The sequence below is a fragment of the Lissotriton helveticus genome, chromosome 6, assembly GCF_964261635.1.
Source record: "Lissotriton helveticus chromosome 6, aLisHel1.1, whole genome shotgun sequence".
Lineage (NCBI taxonomy): Eukaryota > Metazoa > Chordata > Amphibia > Caudata > Salamandridae > Lissotriton > Lissotriton helveticus.
Window position 1 is genome coordinate 1,699,281,782 of NC_136067.1, and position 18,284 is coordinate 1,699,300,065.

Below are 18,284 nucleotides of genomic sequence, written 5' to 3' on the forward strand. Positions count from 1 at the left end.
AACAGTACCTGGAACCAGGTAAGGGAATAAGGTGTGGGGGTAAGGTTCAGCAGGTGGTCAGAAATGTTTGAGCTTCTGCCATAGAGTTGGACGATCTACAAGGTCAAAAACCGCAGAGAAGTCAATATGAGAGGAGCAGGCCGGCATATTACATAGCACCACATACTTCAGTGGAAGAGCTGTGGTATTCCCTAAGGTAGAACCGTTAGGTTTAAACCTAGCCTGCTCCACCGGTATGGTATTATTAACATCAACCAATCTTGAAGATGATCTAAAAGGCTCTTAGCAAAACCTTTGCCTATTGAATCATGGACAAGTATTTGCCTGTAGTTAATAGGGAGGGGTGGAGAGCCCTTCATATGAACTGGTAAAATGATACTACCCCTCCATGAAGATGGAATTGATCTATGTTGGTAACAATAATTAAAGAGAGCTGCCAAATAACCTGCCCAGAGGTCTGCTTCCAGTTTTATGATAGGGATTGGGATTTGGTCAAGGCGTCTAGCAATTGAAGATCTTGCGTGAAGTATAATCTCCTTAATCTGGGCTTTTGAAAAGCTTATTAAATCTCCTGTTTCAGAGGAGGTAACCGCCAAAGGAGGTACATCCTCATCAAGGGGTGATTACCGGAGTAGAGGTTCGAAATATAAGCTGACCATTGAACAAGTATTGGTAGCAAAGGGTATTAGTTGCGGCACCACTACTTGTTGTTTACTGACTTCCCCTGATGCCAAAATAAAATAAAAATTGCATGTAGACTTGAAAAAAACCTCAAATGAATTCACCAGTTTCCTTAAACGGGCAGTGCCTTAATTAAAGCACCATAAGAACGTCATTCTACTTACCTTTATATACTATCTGCTATTTAGAAAGGCCAGAAATTCCACCAAAATCAACTATTTATGTATTGTATTGGAGCATTTGTGTACCGCTTACTACTCTTATGTGGGGTAAGGAAGCACTAGCCTACGTGGGTCATACGCAACACTGTGTAGGGTGTGTGATTGGAAAGATGCAGTCTTTATTTTGATCCTACGCAGGAAGTGTTCCATGTCATTCATGATGACCACGAGGTGAGGTTATTGTGTTATGGGACGCAGTGCATAGCAGTGTGGTTTCAGCTGTGACATGTTTTTTCTGCAACTAAAAGATCTCTTGATCAGTGGAGAGCTGTACTCGTAGGGAATTCTAGCTGAACATCAGGCCGAATATTCATCAAATGTGTGGGTATCTACATCATAGAGTGGGTAAAAAAGAACCAACTTCCACCACAAAATCCTGTTGCAGTGTACCACATTGTTTACATACAAATGAGACAAATGCATGCACATTGGAGGAAAGAGGGTTGTGTGATTTTTACCTGGAAATCATCCTCCAGCAATTCTTTCTTTTTCATCAGCTTTTTCTTCTTTTTCTTGCTCAGATTTTGTTGCTCTACAATTTTCTCATAGTTGAAATGCTTCTTATTATCCTCATCATCGTCCATCATAAGAAGGGCAATTTCAGCCTGTAATGAAACAAATGTATCAATGTAAAACATCTCCATGCAGGAAGGGTTGTTCCTTTCACCACACTGTTAATAAGAATTATTATCAAGCACGCTCTGCAAAATTATATATAACATGTCTAGTTCCACGATTTGGACTACAGCGGAGATAACAGTACATTTTAAACAGTGGAGAACACAACACTTTCATTATTGAGCATCAAACATTCTGAAAGGCATCTACTAGAGTGCTTCCTAAAGAAAATCCCATAATTGCACACTACAAAAAAATATTATCCATTCTGAATAATCGCATTCCATCTTGTATGTGTGATTTACGTGAGCTAAGTTTTTGTAGTGTTATAATGCAAACCTTTTTATTTTTTTAAACCCTTTAACTGAGGTTCTTCTGCCTTTTTGTGACCTTTTAAGTGGTGCATCTGCATCCACTGAAACCTTAGCTCCTATTCAAACAGGAAATAGTTGTTTCTTAATAACTTACAGCATTGGTTTTATGGAGCACTGTCCAGGTTACGCTTTTGGGAACCTCACCAAACAAGAATTAATTCATTTGGCGCATGTTTGGGTTAGAGATAACTTGGAAAAGTGCAGAATTATTATTCTCACTAAAGCCATACAACCAATTTCCATCATTTTAGAAGTGTGCTTTTGGTGCAAGTAATTGTACATGTACATCAAAACTTGATGTAATTTGCATGCACACGATTACCAATTTGTCATCCCTTTAATTGCTTTCCATAAAAAGAGAAATGATATCCAGTAAACTGCTCTAGTTACATTATCTATGCAGAATTACACCAGCAGTGAATGAAGTATTGAAGTATGTTGGGGTGTCAAGAGACGGGTGTGTAGTTAAGTGTAGACTAAGGTATCCCGGGACCCCGCCTCCATTTGGGCAGGGGAGCTTCGCCCCACTGCTTTCTCGCAGTGTGAGAAGCAGAAACAAAACGGTGAGTGGGTGTGTAGCTGGCTGCATTGGTGAGTGGGTGGCTATTTGGTTAGCTGAGTGGGTGTGGGAGTGGCTGTATTGGAGAGTAACTGTATGAGTAGCTATATGGGTGCGTGAATAGAAGTGTGAGTGCTTGTATGGATGCTTGAATGGGTAAGTGGTTGTGTTAGTGGCTCTGTCGAGAGGCTGTATGGATGAGTGACTGGATGTGTGAGTATCTATATTGGTGGGTGAGTGGGTGAGTGGGTGGGTGGGTGTATGGGGGAGTGAGTGGCTGAATGAGTAGGTGTATCGGTGAGTGGCTGTGTGTATCAGTGTCTCTGTGGATGAGTAACTGGGTGTATGAGAGGTTCGTGAATGTGTGATTGGCTTTGCGGATGATGCCATCAGTGATGTCAATGACCATGTCATGAGTGATGTAATATGTGAGGTCATGAGCAGTGCCTTGCGGGGTGCAAGAAGTTCTAGTTAGCTCAGGTAACTATAACTGCTGAATTTCACTGGTTTTGTAGGAGTGAAATCTGAGTTGAACTATACCGTCCCTGTAACATTAGATTTTTTCAATTAATTTCTAAGGTTTTTTTTCCATGCTATTTTATAACTTTAACGTCCCTTTAACCTTTGTTTTTTTAGTGACTTTTTAAGGTTTTTTCAAAAATTGTATTGGTTACCTTTCAGAGTGAGTGTGTGAGTGAGTGAGTGAATCAGTGTCTCTGGTGTGTACGTGCATGAGTGTCTCAATGGGTTTGTGACTGGGTGCATGAGTGTCTGTGTGGGTCTGTGAGTGGGTTTGTGAATGCATACATGACTGTGAGTCAGTCTGTAAGTGAGTGCATGAGTGTGAATGGTTCTGTGAGCGGGTGCATGAAGGTCTGTCTGAGTGGGTCTGTGAGTAGATGTACATGTCTGAAGGGGTCTGTGAGTGGCTGTGAGAGTATCTGAGTGCATCTGTGAGTGGGCGCAAGAGTGTTTGAGTAGGTCTATGAGTGTGTGTGAGAGTGTCTGAGGAGGTCTGTGATTGGGTGTCTAAGTGTCTATGTGGGTGTGTCAGTTGCCGTGTGAGTGACTGGGCCACAACAGAACTGCACATGTCCCTTTATCCAACAAGAGTCCACAGTTTTGCACAAAATATCTACCCAAAAGATGTATTTTCTACTGGTTGATTACTAAGTGCTACCTTCTTAGGTAAATGTCCAGTTCATATTCCACACTACAGCAGCATAATGGAGCACGAGGATGTCATCAGTGAACTTGCGTGTGGTTTGGCAATGTGAATGTTCCTCGTGCGTCTTTAACCATAAATTTGTGATAATATGAATCTTCCTACAGAGTAAGACAATAAGACTACACAGAGGTAAATCCCCATCAAACAAGGTTCCTTTTTCTTAACTATATGAAGCAAGTGCTTCTTTGTTGGTGCAAATATCCTCATAATCTTTTGGCGTCAAGAAAGCCACACCAAAATCGGCGGAAATGCGCGTGGGGGGGGGGGGGGTCGGCTACTTGTTAAACTGTCCATCATCCTGGCACAAGGCAGGAAGACCTTTGCATACTACGGTGCACAAGGCAGGAAGACCTTTGCATACTACGGTGCACATTTTTGGAAAAACATTTGAAGGCATTTGACACATTGTTTTATTATGTTAATAGACCTCTTAGGTTGATTTAACAGGGTGCTAACACAAACATGGTTACCTTTTGCTTTTCTACATCAGGTTCTTCGTCTGAAGCCGAGTGTTTTAGATCTGCTTTCTTCTTCTTCTTCTTTGACTTGTCCTTCAGGCCTTGAAGAAAGAAAAATATTTTTTGGAAAACAAATTTGTATCCATGTTCACCTTGAAAATCTTACTTCTAGTTGGAACAGGTTCAAGCAATGAAATCTACACCTTTCTTTCTCTGAATATTAACCTCATTAAACATTGTCTGCATTTTCAAAGCCTATGTAGCCATAACCTCTAATGCTGGCACTGTTGACTTCAACTCGAGGGCCTCTGGTCTTGTCAAGGGTTCAATTATTCCAACTATGTTTCTTTATGCTGCATTCCTGAACCATCAACTAGATTTGTTGGATTGTCTCCTTCTGTATGTACAGGAACAATTTCTCTCTTTATCCACTATGAAAGCAACTTGTTTAGATTCCTGTAAAACAACCAAAGAGGCTAAAGTTATATTTTTTTAGCCTATGGAATCTTAGTGTTGGTTTCACTGCACCAATGCCTGTAAGAGACTGCTTTATAATGGGCTACAATTACCAGTAAGTAAACAATGGTTACTTACCAGTAGGAGTAGTTTTGCAACTTGAAGGGTTTTCTGGATCACATGCTGTGCATTATTCTGCAATCTAGTGGTTAGTTCGAAAATTGTAATTTTTTGTTTTTAATGGGGTCATAGACCACCATTTGGTGGTATGTCCGTCTCATGTATGACGTCAGAAGGTGCCTGTGTTCGTGTGCATTGTCGCCATCTTCAAATTCTTCTTTCTGGCCTACCTTCAACGGCAGGTAACATCTGTTGACCGGCAGGGCAGGTATATGAAAATTCTCATCCTACATGTTCAAAGGCACTGTCTAGTCACTTGGGTCTAGACAGACAGGATCTGGGCCAGCATGAGCATTTTAAATTTGTGCTGGAAGACTTTCAGAGGGAAAAGCATTCCCTAACATCCCCATCCAACTGCCTTATTTTAGAGTCCGGAGCACTCTCAATAGCTCTTTTAAAAAGTAAAACCTACAGCTCAACAAAAGAATTGGCCGGTGTTCCTTTGAGATTCACTCTGATGCCAAAGGGAATAAGCTTTGGCAGAGCAGAAAAAAAGTTGTAGGCTATAGGTAGACTGAAGGATCCATCTGTTGGATATGATGAAGAAAGTGTTGGATCCTTCCCCCCACAGGGTGGATGTGTACCATTAATGACAAGCTTAAGCAGCTAGGTGGCTACTGCCGCATGACAAGGGGACTGGAAGGGCTAGGTGCCCTTATTAACCTACAGAATGCCTGACAGATCTGCTTACCCTGCCTCAAAAGGACTGGTAGGATTACAGCAGCGTCTGGGGAGAAAGATTTTGCGTATATGCCAGCCCCCTAGGGAAACCTCAACATTTCCTAAACTGGTAAATAAACTGTTTGACAACTGTCAAAAGAATCAGGGAGCGTGCTGTGGATCTACTTTCTTTGAAAAGTTCTAAGGAAGAATCAGATTTTCTGCAGAAGAGGTGTGACCCATCGGAAGATATATCTGTGTGAGAGGCCTGTATGTCTCCAGAAAATTCTGTGGAATACATCTGTGCATGATGGTGGAGCAACACACTGGTGCCAATCGCCCTTCCCAGTCAATTAGTTGTGTAAAGGCCGACACAAATCATGCATTCTGATCATTCTGAGTTCCTCTAGAACTACCAGCAGAATTTGCTGGCCATCTCAGAGGACAAGCATATTCTGGCCCAATAAGCTGAATGCCTTTAACGACCAATATCAATGTCGGGACACCCAACGAGTACATTTGTTTTCGAAATTCCTCAGACTCTCTGTCAAGAGGAGTTGTGGGCAATGAATTGGAGTTCAGCCTTGCTGGTCGAGGCCTGAACAATTAGACTCTCTGGAGTACAATATTCAGTGAGACAATCAGGATTGCTGGTGCTGGTCTGTGATGTTTGGTCACCTGCCCATTCACCAGTGGGCAAAACCAGAGGTTTGACAAGGCACCCATTAAGGTACAAAAGACTGACTAACATTCAGAAGTTCTTGCGCCTCCTCTTTGGATAGGGTGACGGGATGGGGTTGAGTCCTGCTTTGCTTTTTTGTACTTACATTTGGACTTTCACTTACTAAAGGACTTCGACTGTGAAGTGGACTACTGCACCCTCGGAAGGGGGACCTATGTGATTCATGCGACGTCTTCATGTGTTTGGCAATGTACAGCTTCGCTTTTCTGTGCCAGATCGCCTTTGGGTTCACATGGGAATACATGTTGGATGATTTCGAGTGGTGTCCCAAGCACCAGAGACATTCCTTGTGCGGGCGGTGACTGACATAAGTCTATGGTTGTGGCGGGGTTTGAAACCTGTAGTGTTAGGAGGTGATCTTGTTCACTTTTTTGGAGTCATTGGAAGGCTGAAAAATTTGGGAACGGATCTCCAGATCCACTCCGGAAGGTGTGAAAAAAAGGAACTGGTATCGGCAAGCAGCTCTTCCCTGTCACTTACAGGTGGCATAGAGTCAATGGTGAGTGGCACAGGCCAACCAAGCAACACACTGGAGTATTGGTACAGAAAGGTATTCCAGATCCGATCTGGTGCCTGGAGAGTATTCTAAGGTTTGGGATCTGGGATTAGATCTATCCATTAGAAATAATGTTTGGCATGGATCCAAGTAATGTAGAATTATGCCTGCACCTCTGCCAGTAGGCTTGTCGCTAGTAATTTAAAATGTGGTTGTAATTAATTATTAGCAATTTGGGCAATCTGCTATTCCCAATTTGAAGCTCCAAGAATAAGTCCACAGTGGTAGGTGAAATGTCTGTGGGAATGCAAAAAGGAACTCAACTTTCCAGTCAATGCAAAATTAATCACCCAATGCTCCTTGTTCTTGATACCTGGAGTGTGTGAGATTTTAACACACTACTCTGAAGAAAGCTATTCTCAAAGCATCTCAGTAGCTGATCTGGCTGTCCATCACTGTCTGGGATAAGTAACGAATCAGTGCCTCACCAGCTGAGTTAATCTGCCATGTTCCATGTTGTTCTTTATTCCTGGCAGTGAAATTGTCTATTAGTAGTACTCATCCTGGGATCTCTAGACAGGGTCAGCATACATGGGCCACCTGCCTTCAGGATATTGATTGTACTGGTGTTGGCTATGCGCTTTTGAAAGATCTTTACTCTAACTAACTATGGGGAACCGCTAGGCATACCGGACAGCCTACAGCTTCAGCATACAATTTGCACATTGTAGTCTTTCTTGGGCAACAGTCCTTGGCTATGAGTGAGCCCAGGTGAATCAAATTTGTACGAGGAACCATTATGACCTTTGGAGGTGGAGGACGGAAAGGCTGCTGGCTGTCAAGTTAGGGTGACTCTTCCACAATGTCTTCGTATTCTCCTTCCCGTCAACTTCATCCTACCAGTCTTGGATCACCTGTGTTTGAGTTGGTTAATCTCTTCCAGCAGGGCTTGCATTCTGATTCTGCAGAGCAGTATCATAATAAAGCAGGACAACATGATGTAGAGCAGAGCCATGACTTGTATGGCAGTGACCTTCTCACCTTTGCAGCCTTTTTCAGTGCAGGCCTCAGTCAAAAGGACATGTGCCCAGTATGCAGACAGTAGTTTCCTGCAAGAACTGGAGTCCAGCTGTGCACTTAAAAAGAGAATCTCTTTATAGGGTACCAGGTGATATTTGTGGAAGTTCAATGACAGTCCTAAATCTATACAGAGGTGAAGACATCTCTGTCCCGCAGCCTCTTCTTTCAATGGCGCCTTCATCAGCAAATCAATCAGGTAGGGGTAGATGTTTGTTAATGATGCATAAGTCTACAATGGGTGCTTAATCTGCAGTTGGAGCGGCCTAGAGTGGTTCTTCTGTTTCTTTCAGTAAAGATTCTATTGTGCCTTTGATGATAAAAAGTTAAACCTCTGCATACAACCCTCGAAAATGTATGCCCCGATCAGACACTAACATATTCATCATGCTGTAACTCGTTCATCCTTAAGTCTGAAGGTCAACCTGCTCTCCATCACAACCTCCTTTGATTTCCCGTACATGTTATCTAGAAGAAATGGAAACTGCTTCACCATCTTTTCCAATTGTTCCAGATCATATGTGATACATAGTACCCTGAGTTTGCAGCAGATATGGTAAGGGATGCAGTCCTGGATATTTCCTTGCCAATGCCATCCACTTTTTTGCTTTCCTTTTTTACAGAAGCACAGACAGGAAGGGGACTGGTTTCAAGGACCTTGTTGGACACTTTTGGCCACAATAAAGCCCTGCTTGGCACAGCTCATAGGCAAGACTGGGCCAAGTATTGAGCAATGTATTTCTATTCTCACTTGAACAAAATCACCAGTATCTAGGCCTGGGTTCTCAAAGAAGGTTTTGCCCTTATTCCAAATGTGTAGCAACTGAGGCAGGGTCAGCACTGTTCTCCCCGGCTTCAGCTCCAGCACATACAGTGCTGAGGCTCCAGCTTCAGCGTGCATGGTTAGCTGAATTCTGAAAGCACACATCGAGGTAATGCTAGAAATTTAGCCTGTGAATGGTGATGAGGCTGTCTTCGTATCCTCCTTCCCGATATATTCTTTCTTGTGGGAGGCTGGTCTCCATAGTGTTCTTACTCCCCTTTGTGGTATACTAGTGGGTGGTGGTGACTGTTCTATATTTATTCTCCTCTTAGCCCTCAGCCTCAACTGTCACATCTGGCTTGGTTTTCCTTTCTGAAAGATTCGATGTCGTGGACACTGACTTTCAAGTCTACGTCACTGAATCAAGTGACTGCTTAGTAATCTGAAATTCTATTTTTTGTCACAAATGATGTCGATATCGTAATGGATATCAAGCACAGCGCCTTAAAGGTTCACAATGGTGTTGTGACAGAGTAAGCCAGTAATGACATGATATCGACTGGAAGGCTTAGCGGTAGGGTTTATATCTAGAGTTTCTGAAGAGAATTGTTTAGGAGCCACTTTTTCTCTCCTTTATTATTCACCTTCATTTCATTCCAGATTTCGGACCTTGAGGAAATGCATTATGGGTATTCCACATTCAGTGGCATCATGGTCTGCATATAAGCAACACACACATTCCTGGGAAATATTTCTCCACCCACTGTCTACCTGCCTTAAATAAGTATGTTTCCTTCTTCCTAGGTAGCATTCTAACAACACCCAGTCACTCAGTCTACAACTAGTGCAAAACTGCAGCAAGGAAAACAGCTTAATTTAAAAGAAGTATGTCAAAAAAGCACTCTTGAAAACTGACATGCAAAGAACATGCAGTATGAAATGGCACACTGGCAGTGCTAGAAGGAGGGATAACTGGAGGGAAGCAACAAAAGGGTAAAAAGGTGCGCATTGCTGTGCAAAATAATTTTTTCTTCGGGCTTTAGTGTATAGACATAACTTGTCCCATTCCAGACAATATTTAAACAGTGTGTAAATCACTAGGATACTCCGGAGGGAGCGCCCAGTATTGACTGCGGACGCTGCATAGTCTTTTAAGTCCCATCCTGTGGTCTGATTAGAGGTTGCTCTTGCTGCCGGGACACTACTGCGTGATCCATACAAGTTCTGGAGAAACCTTAAAAGTGTTGGACATATTACCTAAAATAAATTGATAAAACAATTGCTCAGTGAACAGTTGCTCATAACATGTTGGGTCAGAATAAAGAAAGTATCGTTTGAAGCCAGCAATTTGTGCATATCCATTTCCTTTTTCCAGGCAGCGTCTTCAAGATTAATTCATCCTACCTAATTCATTGCCAGATAAGGGACTATTGACTTCAAACTTCTATTTAGAGATCCCAAAGGATGGGTTACTTTCTACAACTTCTGTAGTATCCCTCCTGCGCTTAGCTAATTCCATTTCTCCTTGCTGAGTTAAAAGTGTACCATTACAAACAGTGCTTACTGTGACGCTGTCCTAAAGAAGGTCTCTCTGCACATCACTTCGATATCTGGATGATATATCATGTTTGACCAATGATTATGTATTCCATGATGCAATGAATTACTAGTTTTGCATATATGCTTGTATTACGCATTACTGTCTTGCATATGTTCACTGAGAAGTATGACAGCATAGAACGCTTAAAAAAATTGTTAACAAAATTTCATATATATAAAAAATATATTTATTTATAAGAAAAGAAATGCTTTTGATCAATTTTGAGAAAAACTGAGAAAATAAAGAACTATTTGATATAAGTTACGGTACAACAGTTTTTTTTTGGTTAAATTGTCATTGTTCTAGAGTTTTTTTGCCCGCACAAATTGTCAAATACCTTGCCCAGGTGTGTCTTTACATTTTTTTTTTAAATCACTAGGATAGTCACCAGTGATGAACGTAATTTGTGGGATTTCTCCACTCTGGGTGAGGTACTTCCATTATCACAGAAAATTCAATCAAAAGTAGAATGTTTCATGTTAAGAAAAAAATTAATTTATGCCCTCAGCTACATTTTATAATAAGACCATGTCAGAAATGTAAAGAAAAAGATTGGCAACAATGTATGGAAATCTTGATTACATAAATCACTACACCTGCACATCAAGAACACTTTTCTATAATATAATGCAATTCAGCTCTAATTTCAGAGTCTGTTTTTACATTATTTTCTCACTACACTTAGGCAGATTTCTTTACACTTTAGGTCCAGGTTTTGAAAGTGTAGCTACTGGATAGATTTATTACCTGTTTTTTCCAGTTCCTCAGCAAAGAATGGGTCGCTTAGATCCACACCTGGAGGAAGCTCATCTTCGTTTGATTCATCTTCGCTTTCATCCTTTAAAAACAATACAGCGAAGATTAATGGTAATGCTAAAAGGCTGGCATTAGGATTAGATCAGATACTAGACTTGTGTTCAAAATAAGAACATGGCCAGTCTTCACAGTGAATAAAAACTGGCATAGGTGAAGAAGTCTATACTTTTAAGCCTATATGCAGGCAATACACAGCACAGTTATATCTGCCACAAGACCAACATTCAGCTTACACATTAGCAAAGCTTGTCCTTGGATACATAAATGCTTAAGATTAATCTTCTGTAACAGAATGCAAAATCTAAAATCCTCATGGGATGTCTGTTAGATAAATTATCAGTCACAGAAACTACACATGAATTGTTTTTTTATGTCTACTAGGACTTTTATCCAGCAGAGAAAGATACACGGAGTGTACACAAATGTGCACAATACTCATGCAAAGCCCTTTGGTGAAATTGCTTTTTTTTAGACACACCATACTATTTGCATTAAAACAAGCCAGATTTACAATAAAATAATTGCAATTATGAAACCAACTTACAAGAGTACGGAGACAAATCAAGATAAATGATAAGAAATAATTGTGTGTAAACCTAGTTTTTCTTCGTTATCTTTTTTTAAATTGCATTGAGTATGCCAAACCAGCACAGAAAAAGCCAGAAATTACAAATATGCATTTTAATGAATGTATGGCTTATGCTATCAAGGCACTGAAAGGGTTTGGTTAATGTGAAAGTCTGATATCACTTTTCATAATAAGATTGGGTGAGTTGTAAGGTTCTACTATGGAGAATTCTGTGTTTGTCTTGTCAAAAGAACCCTTGAATCTCAATCATTCCAGCGAATATTATTACTTCAAAATCCACTATTCATGATATGTGCTGCAGGCTAAGCATAAACATGGGGTAAAAAAGAGGGCCCATATCTTTGGCTCCAACTTCCAAGGAATTAGCAGTGTAGCATTAAAGTTTGCTAGCCTACAACATTCCGTGTATGATCCCAATAAATTAAAACATTGAGTTTTTGTATCTGTGATTTATATAAATCTTTAACTGAATACGCGTTCAAGTCCTTGCACAGGATAAACCATTTAATCAAGTAGGTCTACACAGAGAAAACAAAATGGATTATTAGATATAGTTCAATTTTAGCAATTTATGAATTTCTGCTGTGGTACAGAACTCTCAAATCAAAGTTTAACCTGATTCAGGTTTTTTACCCTAGTACAGACAAAATACTTCCCAATGTGTCAATTTTTAAATCCTGCCAGGCTAACAGTCCTACCGGCCAAAAACAGCAGAAGGAGTGTGTCGAATGATATAGTAATTTCAGATGCTTGAGCCTCTTACTGTTAATAATTTTATGCATGACCTGAATTAAAAGTTGGAGAAGAAAATAAGCCAGCTTAGGTTACAGATGGCTGTTTTGGTAGGAGAACAATCATTTCTTATAGAGGCACTTTGAATTTTGTACAGTATGTACAGAAATATTTGAACAACTCTTACAGTGACAAGGCACACTTTAAAGGGAAAAAACCAGAAGCATGTGAATGGGATATATATATATATATATATATATATATATATAATACAAATAAATATTAGCAAACGCAATAGGTCTGTCCTAGGAAGATCTTAATTTTTTTAATTTTAGCAACATATGCAATGTTGGGCACAGTAAAGGTCTGCCACATTCATTGTGAAAATGAGCATTCCTGCCTTGAATGCTCCACTTCAGCAAGCAAGTTTCTGATCCCCAACCTAGCACACACAACAAGCATCCGTGTGCCCACGAGGTAATTTTTGCGACGGAGAGCGGGTATATGTGGCACACCAAGTTCACCCTCTTTTGCCGAGTAGGACTACCGCCAGTTTACTGGGCTGCATAAGACTGATAGAGGTACCAGCTACACCACTTTTACTGGCAAAGCAGGACTTGCCATCTGCCTCTGGGAGGAAGGTTGTCTACAGATAAATCTTGCGTTTAAAATTCAGCCTGTCAGTCCAACTGTTCTTTGCATGCGAAACATGGATACTCCATGAAATTACAAATTGTTAAGCGTGAAAAACAGGGAGTGGGTGGAATGTGTGGTACATGGGGACACCGCATTTCCATTTGTATGTTAACTGTAGCCAAATGAACAAGCATTTGCAATGCAATAGGTCTCGCATTACTGAAAGTTTGAGCTATTGGCGTTGCCAATAATAATGCAATGGCAAAAACTCAAGTTTTTAGTATTGGGAGACCTATTGCATTGCAAATGAATCATGGCACACGCACTTGAGAAGCAAAGAGCCTTGGGTGAAACGAAGGACAAAATGACGAAATGACAGCCAACCTGTGATGAGCAGTTGGGAGAGTGTAAGATGGGGAGAATGAAAACCTAAGATAAAAGGAGGGATGGGGTGGGGAAGGGAAGCAAGAAGTCTTGTGGTGAATTAAGCGAGCTTAGGGTAAGGAGTAGAAGAGAGCTTGCAAGGAATGCACGGACAGGACGAGGGAAGGCAGAGAGTGCCTTTGGAGAATGGAGGGCCAGTGAATGAATGTACAGAGTAAAGGGACATGGTGAAAGATGATGAAAACCGAAGGGGCAGCGAGGATAGAATGACAGCCTACCATAAACGCACAACAGAGTGAGAAGGAGTTGAAACGTGATGGAGGTACTGGAGGAGAGGACAGGAAGGGGCATGTGGTGAGTGTGGGCACAGGGAAGTTGTGTTGGATGGAGAGTCGGGGCAGGAGGTGAGACTAGCGCTCTGTTTTGGCAGGCTGACATGATTAGATTGACGTGACACGTAGAGTTCATGGTTGATAGGGTATCGAGCGAGATAGAGAAAGTCTGCAAGGTGAAAGAGACAGAGTACAAGTGGAGAGACCGCCTACAATAAAGAGACAGGACATTATTGAGCGCAGGTTACGGTGAGAAAAGTGCACCACCCCAGCGGCAGATGGAGAGACAGGGTGAGAAGAAACTGATGACATCCCCCGCCTCATCATTCATTGAATTAATTTAGAGAGATGCATAGAGAGAGGGCGTGACACTAACTCCTAGTGTAAATGCTTTTCTTGTGCTTAGTATAGAGATATACGAGTGGGTGTGTTCGAGAAACAAATTGAAACGTAATTATGGAAGGTTGATTTAGAATTCTGTTAAATAAAGCCAGCTTTTTTTTTCTCCAAATGTAGCCTTTAAAAAAACGAAATGTTAGTTTTGTTTAGAGCAGGCATCATGAACGTAGAAAAAGAGGGTGAGGAGCTGGTATTATCCTGTTTTGTTGAACTGCATTGCAAAGTGTACACAGCAAACAAGTTCTGTTGAAGGTAACTAAACACTGTACCCCAAAGGGTTTTGGTGTATGTGAAAAAATGGAGTTGAATTATACACCAAAATGCAAAGAGACATGGACATACACACTATATGCCAAGTCACATACCAACAAACAATGTGTTGTAGAGATCTGTGAGTGGCTGCAGCTAGACCTCTGTGCTTCTCCCAGACTCTTGGGCATTTTGCCGAGTCATATCAACTGTTTGCCCTTCCAGATCAAGTATACACATCAGTCATTTTTTAAAAGAGAACATGAGGATGAGCACAGTGCCAAGTAAGAGCACAGTACTTCTCATAGCATAGACGGATGCAATAACTCCCAATACTCGCAAGGCAGCTAAAGACAGGGCAACTTACAACAAGACAATGCACTAACTGAGGCTACTACTAAGGTCAGTGTGAGCTCAGGTAATTTAAGCTGACAGCAGCGTTGTTTCTGTAGTGGACGTCAGAGGCTGGGATGCACCGAGGGGAGCAGGGCTACTACAATAATGGAAATTATTAAAGATTAATTGAGCATTAACTGAACCGGGTTGTAAAGGAGCAGAAACAACTCGGTATTGGTGATATTACTTACTAATAGGTCGTGATGCCTAGGGTGCAAGCCGGCGAGGAAACCGGCAGGCTGCAGGCATGCGGTCGGGTCTAAATAGAAGTAAATAACGCACGCATTGTTAGTGTGCAGGTGCTGTGAGAGAAGAATTAAGGAAGTGAGTGAAAGCAGCTGCCGCGAGGTAGACTGCGTGAAGGAAAAGGAAGGTAACGTAGAAAGGGACTAATATTGAATTGTTGCTATCGTCGTGGAAGCATGTGGTATGACCAGTTGACTTGACAATCTAGACGGGGAATGCCTTACTTGGAGGATTTTTGCCCACAGAGTTGGCACGCGAAAGCCAATGGTGGGCGGCGAAAGCCTGATCACACGCATAAGCGTGTGAGCAGCTTTCAAAACCCCCTTCAAGAGGTCTTGCGCTACGCGGGCAGCGCTGCGCACTGCAACGCTAGATGCGAGACCTAAAAAGGGCCTGTTTAAGGAGACCTTTGCAGCAGCAGGATGCTGATCATGGTGACACGAAGCAGCAACAATCCAAGTTGGAGCCACCACCCCACTTGTGGTCATGGACACCACTATCCCTCTGACAAAAATCGGTCACATTGCCCATATTCATCCTCCCTCACTCCTCTTGCGCACATGTAGGAACCTCAGACCCACGCTCACTAAATGTAAGCACCCTAGTTGTAGATTTCTGGGTATGGTTGCTTTGTCAACAACTGAAGGGGGCGGTTCCTTCCAAAAGTGAATTATCCTATAGCTGAAAAACAGCCCGAGTGAGTCTCCCCTGCAGGCTGGGAATGCTTGAGTCTGAAATCAGGCAAATTCAGAAAACTTCACCTTGCTATTCCTCTGCATGTCCACACCCTTCAGGGTGGAGGCGAAAAGGTCACATCTACTATATTTTTAAAAAAAATTACTACCCTTATTTTACCATCAAACCTGTGCATCTGAAATTAAAGGCGCACGCCAGGTTGCTAAACATTTCAGCTGATGATTCCTAAATATAGGAAAATTACCTCTAAAATATGTGTTTTTTTAAACAAAACATTCACAGGACCAATGCTGCAGGCAGTAATTAGGTAGATTATATCACAGGTGCGAAAAACGGTTACAAAGATCAGTGGTAAAAGATTGGTAAAGTAAAAAAAAAATATTCAACCTAACTAATTCATTAACCCACATACAAGTGACTAAATCCAAAAGCTTCTTGAGAAACCCATGATTACGATGTATTACAAACATCCTTGTTAAACATGCTCCATAATAAAATCCTTGATCCTGAAAGTGCTGTAATATTAAAACAACTGAACATAACTTAAGATTTTAATGCCATAAAGAAACATCACCAGATAATGTATCAAATAGTAGCTCCTATTAGGACACTGGGAAGTGTAAATTCGTCGGGCCACGTGTGATCCCGCCGCAAACCGTTTGAAAAACAATACAATATTCAAGCAGGGCTCTATAGGAACTCTGGAGGTTAAATAGTGCCTTGTGACCAAGAAACACTCCCTTGAGTTTAAAAGAAATAAATGAAAATATTCGTGCCCTACAACCAAGTAAAAAAAAGGGACACCACTGCAATGTGATTATGAAGTGATCTTCCTCTGCAAAATAAAAACCCAATGGGCAACTAACCAGCAATTTGCATATATAATATTGATTGAAACTTCAATAATACAACTACTTTGCAGATATTTTTAAATGACATTAGAGAAGTGACTGCAGCTTACAAATGTAAGGGCAGAACACAGCGCATGCAGATGTATCTGCCCACTCACAGTTGCCGAGTGGCCTTCCATATTCCTGGCGTGAGCGTGAAGGGACACAGCTAGCGTCAGTATGTTTACTATCCGACACAGCAGGCGTTTTGGAAGCGGGCAGTTTCACTGCCAAGACAATTTCTTAAAGGAGCCAGCACTCCCGATCCGACACCACATTTGGTGAACGAGCAGGCAGCAGATCGCTAGAGTGTGTGGCCAGGAAGAAGAGGACCGGGGCAGTTGACATGTGCCCTCGAGGAAACCACTATCATTACAGCCCTGCTTAAGGAGGGGAAGGAGGGGCTAAAGGCAACACTGACAATGGGTGAATTGAAAGAGGGGCTTCACATGGATCTATAAGCAGGGAACATGAGCGGGACATTTGCACATTCACTAATGCTGAGATTTCTTGCCCGGGAGTGTTGCGTGCGTGAATGGCTAATTAAACAAGCCGTGAGCGTGCACGCTCCCGAACTTCCGGTTTCGGGAACACTCCCGAACTTCCGGTTTCGGGATGTGCACGCTCACGGCTGTCGTGGGGCGGGACTTTTGTCTTTCGGAGAAGCCCGCGCCCACGGAGTGGATGGCAGAGGACCGGTGGCAGCAGAAGGAGTGGCGGCTGAGGCCACCGATGCGGTAAGTGGGGCTTGGGGGCTTGGCACGTGTGTGTGTGTGTGCGCGCGCGCGTGTGCGTGTGTGTGTGTGTGCATGTGCGACTGAGAGGCATGGCTGACTCTGACTGAGATGTGCACGGCTCGGGAGGCGGGGCTGGGCATGCACGTCCACGAGGTGCAATCGGCGCTCGTGCCCCGGTCTGTGGTCCCTTCCGAGCTAACTGGGCAGCAATAGGTCTTTCGCTGACGCGAGACCTAAAAATACGATGAAGGTTGAAAAGAACCCAGACCGAAGATGTGAACTCCACCACCACAGGTTAACAGTAGCTGAGGCCCAGGAATCCCAGAGCCACAGTGCAATTAGCCGAACTGCATAAACCCTGTGAATTGAGGGTACAGAGGAATACGTGCCCATCAGAGTTCCTGTGCTTAAAGCATTAAGAAGCCACTTGACTAAGAACGCTTGTATAGTCACATCTGCTAAGGGGCTTCCAACACGGAATATGCACTCACCAAGACAACAAAGGGTGGGCAGCTAGCTTGTCTGGCAACTGCTCTTTTTTTGTTGAGCCCAATGAAAATCCCGGTCCACCACAGCAGATAAGCTGTGAGCGCTTCAACCTCGCACAATCTCTGCTCATCTCATTTCCGCGACACCACTCACAACCCATCCAGTCGGGCTGGGGCGGGATCACAGATTCATGCACTCCATGGGCTGTGATGTGAACACGACGCTGAGCCGCGCACTCCATCCAGTGGACATCAGTACAGCCAGCAGCATGTACAGAAAATGCATCCAGGGCAGAAACGGTACTGCTTCATGGAAACATTAATGAAGGAGAATCTGTGCAAGTGCTTCAAACAAGTTGTGTCATTTGGGTGTTCCCCCGACTGCCGTTAACTCCCCTGAGCATCCCCACGAGACTACGATGGCTCATGTGCCAATGTACATTACCGGCTGAGAATCACCCTCAAATTATCCTGGGTACAGTTTCCCATTAGTTACCCTCAATAAAGGACCACTGCTGATAATTTACAATAATTACTGTAATTGTAAATGTATTTATATAGTGCTTACAGCCCCTGGCGAG

The 18,284-nt window shown here is 42.4% G+C and overlaps 1 protein-coding gene across 2 annotated transcripts in view; it reads right to left on the bottom strand.

Annotated features, from left to right (window-relative positions):
• The window catches only part of ESF1 (ESF1 nucleolar pre-rRNA processing protein), a 258,010-nt gene that overhangs the window by 16,640 nt on the left and 223,086 nt on the right, over positions 1 to 18,284 (bottom strand). For both annotated transcript variants that reach the window (XM_078649557.1, XM_078649558.1), the window contains exons 11-13: positions 10,861 to 10,951; positions 4,152 to 4,240; positions 1,361 to 1,507 (exon numbers count right to left, since the gene is read on the bottom strand). In XM_078649557.1, coding sequence (XP_078505683.1) covers positions 1,361 to 1,507; positions 4,152 to 4,240; positions 10,861 to 10,951 — 327 coding nt within the window. The remainder of the gene's footprint in view (positions 1 to 1,360; positions 1,508 to 4,151; positions 4,241 to 10,860; positions 10,952 to 18,284) is intronic.